At 42.6% G+C, this 18,188-nt stretch overlaps 1 protein-coding gene across 2 annotated transcripts in view; it reads right to left on the minus strand.

The window, feature by feature from the left end:
• Positions 1–14,598: 14,598 nt before the first annotated feature.
• LOC138580591 (protein-glutamine gamma-glutamyltransferase 6-like) overlaps positions 14,599–18,188 on the minus strand; it is a 282,038-nt gene continuing 278,448 nt past the window's right edge. For both annotated transcript variants that reach the window (XM_069651253.1, XM_069651254.1), the window contains one exon: positions 14,599–14,829. In XM_069651253.1, coding sequence (XP_069507354.1) covers positions 14,676–14,829 — 154 coding nt within the window. In that variant the 3' untranslated portion in view covers positions 14,599–14,675. The remainder of the gene's footprint in view (positions 14,830–18,188) is intronic.

Consider the following 18,188-nt stretch of genomic DNA (forward strand, 5'->3'; position numbering starts at 1 on the left):
CTTGGTGGGAGCGACGGAGGTAAGCAAGTCAAGAAATAGAATAACTTGTGGAGAATATGACATCAGCACCATGATTAAGGCCATCATTATGGAGCATCAGATGGTATTAAATGAGCTGCCTAAGCCATACATGTTCTCAGCTACAATCAACCCTATGACGGCGACGTGAGCTCTCTATGGCAGCCAGACGTCCGTGGTATACTGGGAAAAGAAGTTTAAAAATAATGATCCTGTGGTTGTGGTAAATAAAGGGAGACTCACCAAGCACTCCAAAATCTAAATCGAATGGAGGATATGGGTGAATTTGAGGGACGGCCTTAAGAAGACAAATAAAACACAAACCTCAAAACTGGTGCACATTTTACTAGAGAAGGGAATCAAAACTCAATTGGCAATGTATGCTGTCTTTATTGGACAGAAAAGGCTTTAACGGCTTTTGGGCTTTTAACTGCTCCCAGTCAATTGGCTCAAACAAATGCTACCCCAGCATTAGTTTGGTTTAGTTCTGACATCGGCGTCTGGTGTCGCCCGTTATGTACGATGGCATTTTCAGACAGATAAAGTGCCTAAAAATGGTCACAGCAACGGGGCCAGATGGTTTCTCGTACGTTGTCAAAAGTCGGCAGTCTGTCTGGAATGGTGTTCCTCACTTTTGCCGAATGGCCTTTTGCTGAATTTCTTGTTGGCTAATTTTATTACAACCCTTTTTACCACAAATCTATATGTGGTAAATTGGGGAATGGTATCTAAAGGGGTGTGGGTGTTCAAGGAGGCAGAGGTGCAGGCAGTCTCGCCCTGCATTTTGTGGTAAATACATCATTAAATTGAATGGCCAAAAATATTTTCGGAAAATGTCATTCGGCAAAAAAAAGTCAAGGAAACCTAGTGCATCCGTCTGGAAAATGATTTCTGAATGGCTGTTAAAAACCATTATACATGCCTTATGATGTGGTGATAGCAAGAAGGAAACGAGAATTGCAGTTGGCTATTCGTAAAGTCAGTAGGAACAACAGCATTAGTCATAAAGAGAAAAAAAAAGAGACACAAAAAAAGGAAAAAAAAACGTATGTGTTGTTAGAGCCTTATATAAACAATGTGCCTCATTACGAGCATGACGGTAGCCGTGCCTGTATGGCAGGCACAGCTACCACCATGCTCGCTACCGGCACTGCCTCCCACGATTGGGCAATAATCGGCCCATTATGAGATTAATGGGTTGGTAATTGCCCATTCGCGTGTGGCGGTATTGCCGGGCTCCCGATCCCCATTCTGCCCCATAAGGAAGAATGGGGTGGGGAGCATGGTTGCACCGGCACCGTTGATAAAGGTGCCGGCGCAATTACGAGTTATGCCAGGAACCCGCAAGCAGAACTCGTAATGTGGTGGGACGGTATGAACTGTGCCGGTGCCTTACCGGCACCGTTCATACTGTCACCAACAGGGTCCTAATGAGGCCCAATGGCTCCTTAATCATCGACACAGTAAGGCTAGTGCTGGTTGGAAGCTCATTAACCAATTTAAGAAAGTGGGATATTCTCGAAAATGTTGGCATCTAATGCGGACCGATGTGGCTGGCACTGGGGCGATTGAAGTCTGTCGTTTAGCAGGTATTGACTGGCAAGCATTTGTTAAGGAGAACTATTGGGTGGAGAAGGAAAGCTTCCTGGCCCCTCCCGGCAGGTCTATGGTTAATACTGAGGTTTGGAGGCAAGTGAAGGACGCAGATATGGACTTGATTATAAGCAAACTAAATGGATCACGATCAGCGGGCCTGGACGGTTTATGTAATGTTATTTATAAGAGCAAACCAGAATATTGGGCAGCAGCATTGCAGCTTTTATTCTTGCATATTGGTGAGACTGGCTGCATTGCTAGGTCAAAGACACCAGTTACCGCGATGTCTCGTGTTGCATACACTTTAAAATCTGGTATGCCCAATTCAACAAGTCAAACATTGAATGGAAATAATATGAGTGAGTCTCTGGTTACCAACTCTTTGGCTAAATCATGTGATAAACCCAAACGGGCTACTCGCACATCCAAAAAAAGCATTACTCTCACGCCTGTGACTCAAACTCCCCTGCAAAATAGAGACATTCGCAAATTCTATGAAAAAAAAATCAATTGTCACCTACTGTTCAGTCCAATCTGGCACCAGAGCCTGTTGTCCTTACTCTACCTCCTGTATTACCACCTGAAAGTTTGAATGTAGATGTCCCCGACTCTAGAGTGGGCAATCCTAGCGCCATCATCTCTGATCAAACTATTCTAATGATTGCACAGACCCCCCTGAAAATTATACACCGCAAGAGAACCTTTTCTACAGTTCAAGAGGAAACTTTGAGTGAAGCGGAAGCTTGTGTTATGTGTGAGGATGTTGTGGACGTTTGCCGATGAAAGCCTGAGTGGTTCCCCCTCAGTGCTATATCCCTGCATGCTAGTATTGGGGATCTTGAAAGTTCCAGGTGTTTGAATGTTACTAATTACAACCTCCCGTGTTCCATGGACTCAACTAGACATGCCATAGAAGAGTATTATATACAGCCAACCCCCAGATGGTGTTTGTCATCTGCTCTATCAGTTAGCCAAAGTGGTGACTCATTGATAATCAAGCACTCCTTGAAATCACCCTAGGGGCTGTGAACACCACCATTGCCAGCCTTTATAAGCTTTTCGAAGCAATTGACACTAAGATCTCGCTTCAATCTGCAAAAATAGATCAACTTGGGGAATGGATGAAAGGTGTTCCATGTGAGAAAGATGTTCCATGTGACCCTTTGAATGCAGAAGTGCTTGCGAATATGGCCAAGCGTTTGTCAATCTTAGAGTCCAATTACATGACCACCAAGACTCTGTCTCATAAGCCTTTGATATCGATTCTGCCCATGTTTTCCAGGATTATTCGTCCTGTGGAATGTGTGGGAGAAGACGATGCCAAAAAAAATGACTCATGGATAAGTGTTGACTCTCCGTTGCAAACTGATCTCAATGATGGTGTCCAATACATTCAAACCATTTCTGGTGAAACGTCTGGCCAACAGCTTCACAAAACAATCGGAAAATATTGGTGGGAAAAAAACAGACATTGTGTCAAAAAACATTGCCTGTAGTAAAGGCAAGCTTCAAAAAGAAAACAAGTTCACAACCTCAAGTGATTACTTTGTCAAAAACAACTCAATAAGATGATGTAGTATATGTCCCAACAGAATCAGAAGGAGGGATTGCTTCATCTGTGCCGGTTAGGGCTGTGTCTGTGGCCACAAACTTAACTTTGGTGTCATCGTCAATTAATTCTGCACAGACGCAGGGTCCCTCTGTTCTTGGTCTTTCAGCAGGGTATGAACCACTGAATGAACTTGTAGCATTACTTGAAACTCAACCATCTAATCCTCATCTATTAACACAATGTATTCCTACCAATGCCAATCCAATCACTCAGGTGATTGAAGACTCACTCGGTCGAGTTAATCACTCTATCCCTACAGCTGATTGTGAGTCAGGCTTTGAAGAACGCATGGCCGTGCTCAAATCTACACTAGATTCTTACATACAGAGAAGCATAACCGAGGCATTACCGAGGGAAATGCCATGAACATTATTCCACGCCCCTTACAGAAAAAGGATGCTCAACCAGCTGAGGCATGTTATGCAGGCAATGAAATACAGACTGAATGCTTGCAAAATTACCTCGAGCCAGAGTATAGAAATCCTGATCATGACAGAATTCATAATGCGCCTCCATTATCAAGAGCCGAAAATTTTTCAAATTCCAAACATGGTCCAACTGAGCAGAGAAACTCTAAAAAAATTGATTTGATTCCTTCCATGCATTGATACTCAAGTGCCGTGATGGACCATTTGAGAAATATGATCTTTGTCGTTCGAGTGTCCTAAACATCTTTGGAGACATGCAGGCGCTAGAAGATCTCTCCTCAAGTGATTTTGATCAAATTGAGTTTCTATGTGACAGAAATCTGTCCATATTGCGTTTGTGGATCAAATCAGGGCTGGTAAGAAATACGCTTCGGAAAGCTAAAATGGATCTTTTTAACATGTAATTCTTGTTGGCCCTCGATTACGGTAGACAAACTCATAATCTGGGCGAACAAAGCCTGCCTAAAAATAAGTCATCACAGGAGCCAGATTGTTTATGTCCATTTTGCACGAGAGATAACAGCTTGAAGCAGGTCTCATCCTCTAAATCCCAATCATAACCACCAATTAGCGAACAAAAGAGGAATTCTCACTAGCAAGCTGAAACACGAGGGGGTTCCAGCATCTCCAATGGGCCACACATGATCAATTGAACTGCTTTGATATTGTGGCATTACAAGAAACCTGGATGTCGCAGAGTCCAGTCTGGGATGATCATGATCTTGTCTTGTCACCAGCGATGACATCAGGCAAAGGCAGACCCACTTCAGGCTTGCTGGTTGCAGTAAAATCGAGTAGGGGTTTCAAAATCACTGCTTGGTTGTCCTCGAATAATTTTATGCAACTAATAAAGATCTCCCATACAACTCACACCTATGCCTTAATTAACCTATACCGTAATCCAATTGGGATCACAGACGATGCTTTCTATCGTGATCGATCAATCCTTTTTGAAGAAATTGCTAAAAATATTAACATTTCTGGTATAGTGGTCGTGGGGGATCTAAACCTCATGTGCATTCAGACAGAAAGCAGGAAAGCCAGCAAAGAAGGTCAGAGATGGGCTAGGTTAATGAATGACTTAAATCTCAGAATCGCCAATGGAGCCATTCAGAGAGACATCCCACCAAACCATAAATGGGAGAGAGGTGATTCTAGATCCATAATTGATTATGTCTTCTTGAGCAATAGCATCTTTGTGACCACCAACAAATTCACAATCATTAAATAAAATAAAAGTAACCATCACTTACTATCACTAAGCTGGACTACCTTAGTCCAAAAAATTCACAAATCACAGAAGTGGCACAAAAAAATGCTAGTGGTCAATAATTCCAAAAATCATTTTAGATGGTCAGAAGATAAATTGATATCATTGAATTACTCGATTATATATAGCCAAAAATTAAATGAGTTTGAATCATACGTAGATGTTCGGGATACATTTAGAAGCATTCTTCCGAATATCAACAGACCATCTAAGATGCACATACATGGATTTGACAAGATCCTCCAACAAAGGAAAATTGATCATAGAAGAAATTTGCTAAATTTGCGTAAATTGCAGCTAGCAGAACGAGAGAATGTAATCAAAGCGGCTAAGTGCACATATCGTAATTGGGTATGCTCTAGAAAGGCTTATCAATTCCACAACAATGGTAAGCTTTTTCTCACAGCCTGTCACAACAAATCATCAGCACAGATTTGGGCATTGCTAAATAAATGCAACTCCACTTCCCAAGTGGATCATCAAATTAACGGAGTTACTGAAGCACAATGGCTTAAACATTTCTCTGAACTCTATGCTGATGATAACATGGGTGACTATAAATATACAAATAGATCTATCTTACGTTGGCATTTAACCTGTTCTGAGGACATTGTTAAAGACTTCATCAATAAATCATCATCCTCTAGAGCAGCAGGCCCGGATGGTCTTTTGAACCATATGTTCAAACAAAATTCCCAACACTGGGCCATTATCCTCAATAATACTATATCCTGCCATCTAGAAAAATACCGAAGTCCTGGCGTTCTTCCTTGATTGTTCCAATATATAAAAAAGGAAATCGTAAGGACCCCAAATGTTACCGCCCTATTGTTTTTTTTAGATACACCTGGAAAAATATTTTCACGCTTGGTTCCAAGAGATTTTAACACATGGACCGCCAAGATGCATCAGCGTGATCCAAAGCAAACGGGGTTTGTAGCAGGCTTAGGGACCGCCGTAAATGTAATTACTTTAAGTGCCATTAAAACACAGGCACAAATAACAAAGCAACCAATTTATTTTGCCTTTGTTGATTTACATTCGGCCTTAGATTCAGTCTCTCGATCTAAACTAATGAACAAACTCATCAAGGCAGAATGTCCACCCATGTAAAGTGATATTATTTTTGCCCTCCACTCAGATACGACCGTACATATAAGACTGAATTTTGAGGGCCTGTTATCAGCGGCAATAACAACAAAACGAGGGCTGAAGCAGGGATGCATACTTGCTTCAGCTCTCTTCAATTCTTTCATCAATGATGTAAGATGGATCTTTGACAATGTAATCGCAGATGCACCGAAATTGAATGGTGTTCAAGTGAAAGCAATGTGGTATGCCGACGACCTTGTACTAATCTTGAAAACTCCTGTTGGATTACAGAATTTGCTGACTACCCTATGCAACTATTTTAGTATTAACGAATTGGTGGTCAATAGCAAAAAAACTCAAATTGTTATGTATGCACCAACTGGTTCACAAAGAAACAAACTAGAGTGGAAAATTAAGAACACAACAATTGAGGTTGTACCAAATTATGTATATCTGGGTCTTCTTTTCAATGGTATTCCCTCTGCTCACTCTCAATTGGCTAAAATTAAACAAAAATTAACATCAGGGATTTGTCAGTCAAAACTAATTCTGTTTAAATACAGTACATTTAAGTCGGCTGTTATATTTTGGACCCAAAATGTGGTAGCTATCATACTGTATGGTTTAGAAACTCAAAACATAATTCAACCAACAGTTTTGAATCAATTAGAGACAAAATTCTGGCAGGCAGTGCTTCATTTACCTCAGTGCATCCCAGGTCGCTGGATGCGTTATGAGCTAGGGTTATCATCTCTAACGGCCATGTAAAACTGGCGATTATGCAGTCTCTTTCGGAAATGTCTGCTTTCTGTTATAAATGAATCCACATCAGCAATTGTATCTAGTTATTTGTTGTCTTCCACACATGAAATTCCGAAACAGTGGATCAAGCAGATCATGATGATGATGAATAATGCAGACATCACAAGTGAAACCTTTGTGTTCAATCCAGACCGAGCAAAGAAAACACTCTACATGATGGACTGGATTGACACAAGAGCTACTTGTCTAAAGTATAAAGATTTTAACCCGCACCTTTTTGGCCCAAAAAAATGCAGAAAGATTGAATCATATCTTTGTAAGGCCCCCTCTCCTTCAATAAGAAATGCCATTCTACGTTACCGGTTCAACCTTTGGCCGACTCGTGACGTACAAGCACGTAGAAAACTGATCAGTAATGAGAACAACTGGTGTCGTTTCTGTAACAACCATAGTATCAAGGAAACCCTGGAACATGTAATTGTTGATTGCCCAGAACTCAAGTACTTGAGACAAATACACTTTTCCAACCACATGACCTATTTTGCACAAATTAAGCTAGAGAACAGATGGGTTGCAGTAATAGCCACTAACATCGTGAGCATTACAACAGCCACAGTAAATTTCTTAAAAGCTTTAAACTGGAGTAAAAGTTGTATATATCTGTTTTAAATCTGGATTTATAAATATTAGAACATGTATAATTGTCAGATTTCACACAGAGAGAAATGTCGAGAGAAATGTTATCGCATATTATGTAAATAAATGTTGATTGTATATCAAGAGAATATCACTATAGGTGTGTTTTAGAGATATGTTAGTGCCTTCTCTTTTTGACATTAATCTGTGTTTATTGTTTGAAGGTTTTTTTTTCTTTTAAGTTTGCTCTTTTTCTTTAGATGGACTTCGAGATTCCTTTTCATTTTGTATTGAATTAATGTAATATTTCTTGTTGTTTTTGCTGTTGGATATGTTTGTAATTCTTTTCCTTCTATTTTGTAATGAATTGAAAAAGTTGATTAATTTCAGCTAAATTCAATAAAAAAAAGGATTTTATCCCACTTCTTCCCGAGCTTGTTTTTACTCCTCGTTCTTCCTTGTTCATCCTCCTTGCCTCTTGTTTTCTTTGTTTTTCTTTTTTTTTCATTTGCTCTCTTTCTCTTATCCCAGATTAGCTTCATGTTATCCTTAACAAAACAATTTCTTCTAAGAAAAAGGATCAGTACCATGCACACTCTAGGTCCTGTCTCATCGGAATACTCAACTTCAGATGTTGATGGGGACTCTTCAGTTGTAGCCACTGATTGCTCTGTTTTACATTTCTTTAATTTTATTATCTGACTTTGGAAATCATACTTCTGTCCAAATTAGTATACCTGTCCTCATAGCCAGACCTGTTTGTCCCATATGCATTTCCTGCTTTTCTTTCTTTGATTTTATTTTGATACTGATTCAAATTTGCATATATCATTTCTGGATGACCCTTAGGTGCCTTAGGACTTAAGCTCTTCTGATCGAGCCCCCCCTTCCTCCTAGTACCCAGCTTCTGCCACCTTCTGCTGTCGATTTCCTAGCATGCACATAGAGCAACAAATTAGACCAAGCAAGCTGTATGGTTCTCTGATGATTTATTTCTTAGTGATCTAACCAGTTATATTATGTTAAGTTGACTTATACCGCACACAGTTACTGTTTGCATGATCTCCAGGCGCTCATGTGGCTTTGTAAAAAAGAGGGTGGGTGGGTTGTGAGTGGAGAGGGATAGGCTAGAGGTTGCCCTCATCTGTTGATGCACGCAGAACCAGAAAAAACTGACACTTGTGCGTGTCTGCTTTTTAAGTGTGCGTTGATTGTGTGCACTGGGTTGTTGTGTCCGGAGGGGTAAGGCCCAGTGTCTGGAATTGTCTATTGTGTATGAATGTTTGTTGTGGTGAATGTGTGGTTTGTGTGTTTTGAGTGTAGTGTGGCTCTAGGCATGTGTGGTATGAACAGTTTTCTAAATGAGTCCCCTGCCCCTATGGTCATCATAGGTTGCACCATTGGCCTTCTGTTCAAATCCTTCAAGTAGCTGCGTAGAAGATAATTAAAACTTCCACAACAACAACAAAAAGGTTGTTCTTGAAATGGTCAGGTTGGCTTGTCTTTCCCTATGCCTACTTGTCTGGAATCTTAACTGTACAATTCAATAAAACAAGTAATTCACACTTGCAAAGATCTTCCCATATGGGTTTGGGTTATGACCGGTCACTCATTGTCTCTACTAGAGTACTCTCTCTGGAATTTCTCTGGTCTGCTTCTGGTTTATTGTGGAACAAGACCACCTCCTGTCTTCCTGTGGGTGATGAAGACATTCTCATGGTTCTGCCATAATCAGTAGGTTTAACTGCATTTTCTTTTCCAGCAGCTGAGTTTAGTTGTCCTAGTTCCTGCAGATGGGTTTAAGCGGGTGTAATTAGCTCAATTTCTCAGAGTCCTGACTGCTTCCATCTTGACCACCTGCCTATTCCGCATCTGAGACTGCTCCTCCTTGACAACAGCCCCATTCTAATTTTCCTCCTTGCACAATGAACTTTGAATCCTGATCTCACCCGTACCTCCTGGGACCCAGCATCTTCCACCTTCTGCTGTTGACCTCCTACCACCTCCTGATGCCTTTGATCTAACACCTCCTGATGGCTCTCTCCTGCCACATCCTGATTTTTTTTCTCTACCACCTATTAATGGCTCCCTCCTGCTATCTCCTTATGTCACTCTTCTGCGATCTCCTGCATACTTCTTCCTACAACCTCCTGCTATACATCTCCTGTTGCTTCCTGATGTCTTCTTCCTGCCATCTTCAGCGTTCTTCTTACCATCTCCTGATACCTTCAGCCTGCCTCCTACTGGTGTCTTCTCCCAACACCAACCTGATGTCTCCCTCCGGTGACCTCTCGGGTATCTTCTCCTATACGAAACCTTTTCAAGTTATTTTAGAGCTTCAGTTGCCTCTCGCTTTACAAAACTCTTTTGTACCATCACACATTTTCTGTAACAACATGGCTGGTATCTGGACTTTCCATTTAAAATGAATTAATCTAATTAATTTCCATCTAATTTTATTAATTGAAAACACTTTCCATCAAAATGCATTTTCATTGAATAAAATTCGATTGATTTCGATGGATTTTAGGATTAGGGTTAAGGTTAGGGCAAGGGTTAGAAATAGGGTTAAGGTTAGGGCAAGGGTAAGAATTAGGGCTAAGGTTAGGGCAAGGGTTAGAAATAGGGTTAGGGCAAGGGTTAGGGTCTGGGTTAGGGTTTGGGTACCCCCCATTAAATAATGAACACTAAAACGTTGCATGAAGTAGGCCAGTTCCAAAATACCTTGAGGTTTTCAGCGCTGGACAGCTCCATGTAAGGTTTTAACGTGTGAAATACATGCATGGAAATGCTATCTTTTACATTTAAAAGAACATAGCCTTCGACATTTGTCTATTCCTATATTCGATGGACAAGTTTAGATGGATATGTATTTTTACATGTAAAAGATAGCAATTCGATGCATTTAAATTCGATGCATTTCATACAATGGTTTTTGTTTTCCATGCAATGTTTTCATTGCAAAGACCATAAACCAACATGGCCCAATACTTTGCTGACAAGATAATTAAGAGTCAAAAGGACTTGTTGGCGGCTTGTTTAGATTACAAGATTCCAACTGCCCAACCCTGACTCTAATCTTTCCCACTTTTTGGCATATTAATGAACTTTGCCCTGCCAGAGTTATTAAAAGGGTTGGACTCATTGTGGTCCCTGATGTCTGTCAAGTTATCAATAGCTCTTTCAATCCTGGCATGGTTCTGGATTGATTACGAATTGCAGCAGTTACTCCTGTGCTCAAGAAACCTTACTTAGACAAAAGCGATATTGACAATTATCACCAAATTGCAATATTTCCATTTCTGAGCAAACTATTGGCGGCAGTAGCTACATTTCAACTGCAAACCTTTGTAGAAGAACAAGGCTTGTTGGATGCAGCCCGGGCTGGATTTCGCCTGGGCGATAGTATGGAGCTAGTGGTGGTGGCACTCAGGATTACCTGCATCGTATTGGAGGCTGGTGGATCTCTGATCCTGCTGGATCTTTCAGTCTCATTTGATTTACAGTGACACGTGGAGTCCCACAGGTTTCTCCCCTGATCCCATTGCTTTTTAATCTGTATATGAGACCACCAGCAGATATTAATCAGTCATTTAAGGCCACCTTTCACATTTATGCAGTTGATACCCAACAGATTTTTCGGTTGCGGTATACAAAAGGGCAACAGACTGAACGCTTTAAAGAGTGACTGAAATAAGCCAATATTTGGCTGGACATCAACCACTTAATATTAAATATCCAAAATACAGACAGTGAGGGACTTAGGGGTCTAACTAGAACCCTGGTTCTCACTTGATCATCAAATCAGTAACATGTCTATTATATGTTTTTACCATTTGTGAACTTTGAAGAGATTATTGGATTACTTTTCATTTTGCGGGGATCATCAAATCAGTAACATGTCTATTATATGTTTTTACCATTTGTGAACTTTGAAGAGATTATTGGATTACTTTTCATTTTGCGGGGGGTCAGGACAGTCAAACTAACTAGTCCTAGTACATTTAGGTCATGCATGCGTACAGGCGGAGGTGCAAGAGGGGGAACACACAATCCTGCCCAGCAGAGCACTGGGTTAAGTGCAGAGAGGTTGCCCCACTCATGTAGCGTAAGCTGAAAGTGCAGTAATGCTGAACATAGTGCAGTGGCCCGGAGGCAAGTGCAAAAGACTGGCAGGGAGCCTTGGACCTGTAAGGCTCTGGAGGTGGACCAGGCAACCAGTCAGCTAAAACTGAAAAGAGTTAGGGAGGAGAAGGTGGGTGGAGAGAAAAAGAACAAAGGTTAGCAGGGGAGAGGAAGAAAGAAGGAGGAAGAGAAGAGGAAGGTCTTGAGGAGTTTCCGGAACTTAAGGCACTCTGGCTCAAGATGGAGAGAGGCAGGGAGGCTGTTCCAGAGGGAGGCACCTGCAGAGGATAGAGATCTACCCCCAAATCTCTGTTTGTGATAGCAGCTCACCCGCAGAGAGTTGGAGGAGGACGGGTGGAGGACTCTAGAGGGAGAGTATTTAGGAAGAGAGCGTTGTAGATATAGCGGGCCCCTACCCCAGAAAGCCTTGTGGATTATGCAGAGGGTCTTTAACTTGATCCTTGCAGCCATGGGGAGCCAGTGGAGGGATTTCAGCACTGGAGAGATGCTGTCCCTGGGCTTGAGGCCAAGGATAAGTCTCCCAGTTCTGTTCTGGATGAGTTGTAGAGGACGGAGAGTAGAGGTAGGCAGATTGAGAAAGAGATTGCTGCAATAGTCCAGCCTAGAGAGAACCTTGGGCTTGCGGGTGGTGTGCGTCTGGGGGAAAGTGAGAAGGTGCAGTTGGTAGTGGGACTTTTTGGAGAGGCTGGCCAGTGTGAGACTGGGAAAGCGGGAGCAGGGGTCCCAATGAGTACGATCTCTGTCTTACTGGCACTCAAACAGAGATCTTTAGCAGCACACCAAGACTGAATTGTGGATAGACAGTCAGGGATGAGCGAGGAGGAAAGGAGGCTGAGGGTAGCCTGAAAGAGAGCTGCGTGTCATTCACATAACACTGAAAGTTAGAGGTAAAGGTAGAGATCCTTTGAGCCAAGGGGAGGCATGTAGATGTTGAAGAACCAGGGGGGTATGTTAGATCCCTGGGAGACACCACAAGTAGAGAGAGTGATAGAGATAGAAAAGACCCCAGTTCTACCTGGGAGGGCTGGTCAGAGAGAAAGTAGGTGAGCCACGGCAAAGCCTGATTTGTGATTCCCAGGGTATCATGGAGATGGTTGATCAGGATGTTGTGGTTTATCGTATCGAAAGCAGAAGAGAGGTTGAGAAGAATGAGGACAGAGAGAGAGTTAAAGTCAAGATTTGAGAGCAGGTCTTCACAGGTGGTCAGAAGAGCAGTTTCTGTGCCTCTGGATGCTCTAAAGCCAGACTGATGGTCATGGAGACAACCAACAGATTCAGTGGGGGTAAGTTGAGTGATAGCCAGCTTCTCCAAGAGTTTTACCAGAAAAGGGATGATGGAGATCGGGCGATAGTTTGCCGGAATAGATGGGTCGGCAGAGGGTTTTTTGAGTAGAGGGTGCACAAGAGAGTGCTTGAGAGGAGAGGGGAAAACTCCAGTGGCGAAAGAGGTCAGCCAAGGCTTGAGCGAGGGTGTCAAAATTGTCCTAGATGGTTTTGGAGGGCATGTGTCCACCTGTTTGGAAGAGGCTTTCATAGATCAGACTTGTCTAGAGACCTCATCAGGTGTGACAGGGGATAGGGAGGAGAGAAGAGGGGAGGGTTGAGGTGGCCAAGGGGGTGCCCAAGAGATGTTGGTGTAGGAGGAGGAGCGGAAAAGAGAGAGCACATGATGTCTTGTGTTCTGATGGTGAAATGTGTGGCCAGGGCTGAGCAAAGGGCCTGGGTAGGTGCAGTAGAGGATACGGCTGCAGTACAGTTGGACAGTTCCTTGCAGACTTTCAAAAGTTTGGCCATGTTGTTAGATGCCACAAAGATGCAGTCTTGAATGTAGACTCTTTTCTTGGAGCAGATGCAGAGTCTATATTGCCCTTGAAGAAGTCGGCAGGCCGGTTTGTCAGAGGGTGCACCTGAAGGTCCCCATTTCTGTTCTGCTGCTCTGCACTTGCGTTGAAGGGCAGCCAGATCAGAGTCGTACCAAGAGTTGCACTTTTTGGCAGGTTTCAGTCAGACCCTCATGATAGGGGCAAGAATATCAAGAGTGTTGGAGATGGAACAGTGAAAGTTAGAGAGGGCTGTATCAGGGTGGGAGTCAGCCACTGGAGTAGAAGGAGGAGTAGGTGGAGGCAAAGGCAGCCACTGACACTATTTTCATGGGTCAGATTACCTTGAAGGCAGGAGGAGGTATAGGGTATACCATTGCTAATGGAAAAGAGAGATTTAATTGAGTATAGAGAAGAGAATGATCAGTCCATAAGAGTGAGGTAGTGAGAGGAATAGAGTGGGATGTCTGTGGAGCTGAGAGCATCAAGGTGTGGCCAGCAGCGTGCATTGGACCAGAGGGTAGAATGGAAAGAGAGAGGGAGTCACACAGGTTGTGGAAAGGTCCTGAAGAGTAAGGAGAGTCAAGATGGATGTTAAGGGTCCCCAGTAGGAGGAGTTGGCAAGAGGAGGAGAGGAGAGAAGAGGCCAGGTCAGCCCATTCCGAGAGGAAGAGGGTGGACTCTCCACTCTGCCTCCTCGACTACCTTTTGGCTTCTGGTCCTCTCTGTGCTTCCTTTTGCTTCCGCTCTTTCTCTCTTCTTGCTCCACTTGCATGGAATTCTGTTCCCCCAGACATCCAAGGAACAGTCCACATGGATTGTTTCAAAGCCAAACTAAAAGCCTACCTCCGTACCACTGAGCCACTCTCTTAACCTACCTCTCATCTGCCTTCTAGCTTAACCTGCCTCTGTCCCTCACTTTCTCTCTAGCACTTCACCCATCATCGTCACACCCCGAGCACAGCTGGCCGTACTGCCTAACTGCACTTAACAATGTCAAATGTGGGTTGTCATTATTAATCTATGTATGTCCACTTATGTATTGAGACCGGTAACTGTTCCTTTTACTCTGCTACACAAACTAGTCAGAATGACCCTCAAATTCACCCCGTTTTAAGAAGCTCACTGCTTTTTGTGATCAAAAGAGCATTGTACCTCCCTGTAAATAAGTAAATGAATAAATAAATCATGTTTTGAAATTAATTGCAATAAAAAGAACCGCATTGGACACTAGTTTAATTCTGTAAGAAAAGGAATGATGTACAAATGAAGGTTCGAAGTTCTGCCGCAGTTCATTATTGAGCCTCTGCAACCTCAACCCTCAGGAAGCCTTTAATGCTGGAAAAGCTCTTGGATGTGAGGCTGACTAACAGCTGCCTGGTGCCACTTCTGGAGGGGGTGATGTTGAATTGTACCGTAGAGCTCTCCCTGGGCTTCAGCGGTGGCAACCTGAAATCAACGCACACAAATAGATTAAAAAGCAGCCCAGAATTAGATTCCCTTTAACTGCTATATTGTTTGGAACAGTTATATTGATTCAGATGTATTTCTAATAATATTATACTCAAAAGCAATTATGTGTGCAAATCTGTGATCAGCTATAAAAGTGCATGACATGTGGCAAAAATAGATGAGCACAATTGTCAGAATTGCATTTCTCAGAGATGCACAAATTTAACAAAAGAAGATGTGCAAAATAAGCGGAAAGCAGGTGAATGAATGAAAGCAGGGATGCAATTGGGGAGTGTGCACAAAGTGTGCACAAATACTCCAAGTAAAGAATTCTTAGACAAGGAACACACGCTTTGCTCAAAAGCATTCCCTGCAACTTTTCCTTCTATAACAAAGTGGAGCAAGTGTCCCCCCAAAAAAGGCCAGCGTAATGAGGCACCCAAAAACAACAAAATGGCAGATAGAGTGGGCATCATGTTTCTGCAATGTTTGATGATAAGGACAATTAGCAGGCCAAAGATATACAGGAGGAGGTGAAATGAAGACTCGACATGTTAGTTAACCATCACACTTCTTTATTTGTAGACAGGTTCTCGCGTAGCAGTCCCCAGCATGCTAAGGACTGCCACTAATGATCAACTGACATTCTTCGAACGAGTCTGCTTTACACATAAACATCAAACTCTATATTCCATTCCTACCATTAGCTTCATGCTCCCAGCATCCAGCACAAGATATAACACCCCAACCTTCTTCATTCACCATTTCTCACACCACCCAAATTCCATACATGCCCACTTTTGACTCTTACCACATCCATCATCATTGTATCAATTTGCACATGTTCATTATACAATGTATCATCGTTCCTTCTCACCACATCCTTCTTAATTCTCATTCAATCACCCACATGAACCTCATTGGCCTTACAGCCTTTCCTTTCCTGTACTCTCCTCAACCATTTTCCTTTCTCTCGTCCTCGGTTCTTCTCACCTCTGCCACCACACAATGGGGATCTCTTAGCCTTCCAAAGGATGCTGGTGATATCCTTGTATTTCCTTTCCTTCCCCTCATCATCTCCAAGGGACTTACTCCCATCCCCACATGTTCTGGCATTCTAAGAGCATAACTAAGCTTTCTCAGTGCCTCCATTGTCCTATTCCCACACACACCAGCAATTCCTTATTACATCCATTATACTTCTGTTCACTCTTTCAACTACCCCATAACTCTCAGTGTGATAAAGAGCAGTTCTTTTGTGAGTAATGCCACATTTCTTTACATAGTCACCAAAAAATCCTCCCACAAACTGACTTCCAATATCAGTTAAAATGCTTCCCAAATAACCTTCCCTCTTGAAAACCTCATCTAAAAATTCTGTGGCTTCAGCTGCATTAGATTCACTCCCCACCTTAAACTCCACCCACTTTCACAAGATCCCTCACCACCATGATACATTTTTCATGGCTCCCTACAACATCAATGGACCCAACAAATCCATAGCTAACTCCTCCCACACAACATCCTTTGGGATCTCCACCTTAACCAACAGTTGTGTATGAGCTATCACACGCTTACCAGCCTTCTCGCACTCAAAGCAATTCTCTAGTCTCCGCTGCCACCTATAATCTTCCGTCAACACGTTCTTAGTCCTCGTCACTTATACGTTCCCTGCATGGCCCATAGTTACGAACCTCTCCCTCTGTGACATGGGAACCATCACTCTCCCTCACCTACATAACAACTCTGCTTCTACACTTAACATCTCTCTCACATCCCAATATGCTCTCCTCTCTCCCTATAATTAAAATCTTTCCGGCCATGACAACTTCACATATTTTGTGGCCCGATCAATGATTCCATTTTCTCTCATCACTTCTTCATATTCCACCTTACGTAACAAACACCATTTAGGATAATTCATCTTTCCTATCCTGTTCTTCTCACCCACCTTGCCAAGATGAATGGTCTGCTAAAATATTCGAACTCCCCAGAATAATTTCCATTGCAAACAAATGACATGGTATCCTCACAACCCGAGTGGCCATCTGTCTGGACACCTGATCCAAGCCCTTTGACTCAAATATAGCCTTTAACGGTTTATGATTCAATCCACAGATTTCTGCTCCCCAGAAACAAATTCCGAAATTTTGCCACAGCCAAGGACAAGCTAAAGACTCCTTTTCCAACACCAAATACCATTTCTCAGGCACAAGTAATACTTTTGTGGCATGTGCTATTGACATTTATCCCCCTTTTCACAAAACTGAGAACTGCTTAAATGCCTACATCACGAGCATCTACTGTGATCACTATTTTTTTGTATCAAATTGTTTTAGCATCGTTGGCATATCAATCTCTTCCTTTATCTCTTGAAACTCCTGTTCACCCCTTTGATTCCACATCAAATTCCTAATTTCTCACACCTTGTCTGCAAAATTAACACATTTTTGATAGAACTCAATAATTTCTATGAAATGACTGCAACTTCCCTTTAGTTTTTGGTGATTGTCTCTAGCTATTGCTGACAACTAACTCTTTCTTGGGCCTCAAGCCTTTCGCCAAAATCTCATGCCCCAAATACTCGATCAATTCTGTATGGAATACACACTTTTCCTTCCTCAAAGTCATCCGTCTTTTCTCAATGATGTCTAATACCATACCTACTTATGTGGCCAGGGGACAGTAGCTGCTACCTGAACCTGACCCAGGGTGCAGCTATATGAGGGTGGACAACCTGGGGGGGGGAGTACACTTTGGGGAAATGATGGGACATGGTTGGAGGAAACCACATACCCCCTTCCCTTCCAGGGATGTCCCCTCGATTCCCCAGACTTAAATGGCATATTGTCATATCGCTCCCCAACATTTTAGGAGATCCACTAAGTTTCCCTCCAAGATCCCAATAGGGACCACATACAAACTATTGAGATGAGGAAGTGATCAGGAGCAGTAAAGATTACTTTCAGTGTAGTTCAGTGTTCACTTCCTAAATATCATTCAACAGGAAAATCCACAGCCACTGACCCAAGGAAAAGACCAGGAGTAATAAAGATGACTTCTAATGAAATTCAGCAGTTACTCCCTCAATGTGATTGAAAAGGTGGGACCATGGCCACTTGCATGAAGAAGAACCGAGGAGCAATGAAGACTTCTAAGATCAAGTATCAAAAGCAATGGTCTAGTTATTGGGAAGGAGTTCATTGCACTGGGAAGTTTAAATACAAGCCGAAACCAGCTGACACTGGTGAAGGGACGGAGAGTCAAGATAAGGAGAAGAAACGAGAAAGCTTCAGACGCGGGTCTGCCTGCAAGTCGAGAATGCAGCTGAAAACCATGTGGAAGGAAGATGCGCT

This window comes from Ambystoma mexicanum, chromosome 3p (genome assembly GCF_040938575.1).
Source record: "Ambystoma mexicanum isolate Mex_15411 chromosome 3p, UKY_AmexF1_1, whole genome shotgun sequence".
Lineage (NCBI taxonomy): Eukaryota > Metazoa > Chordata > Amphibia > Caudata > Ambystomatidae > Ambystoma > Ambystoma mexicanum.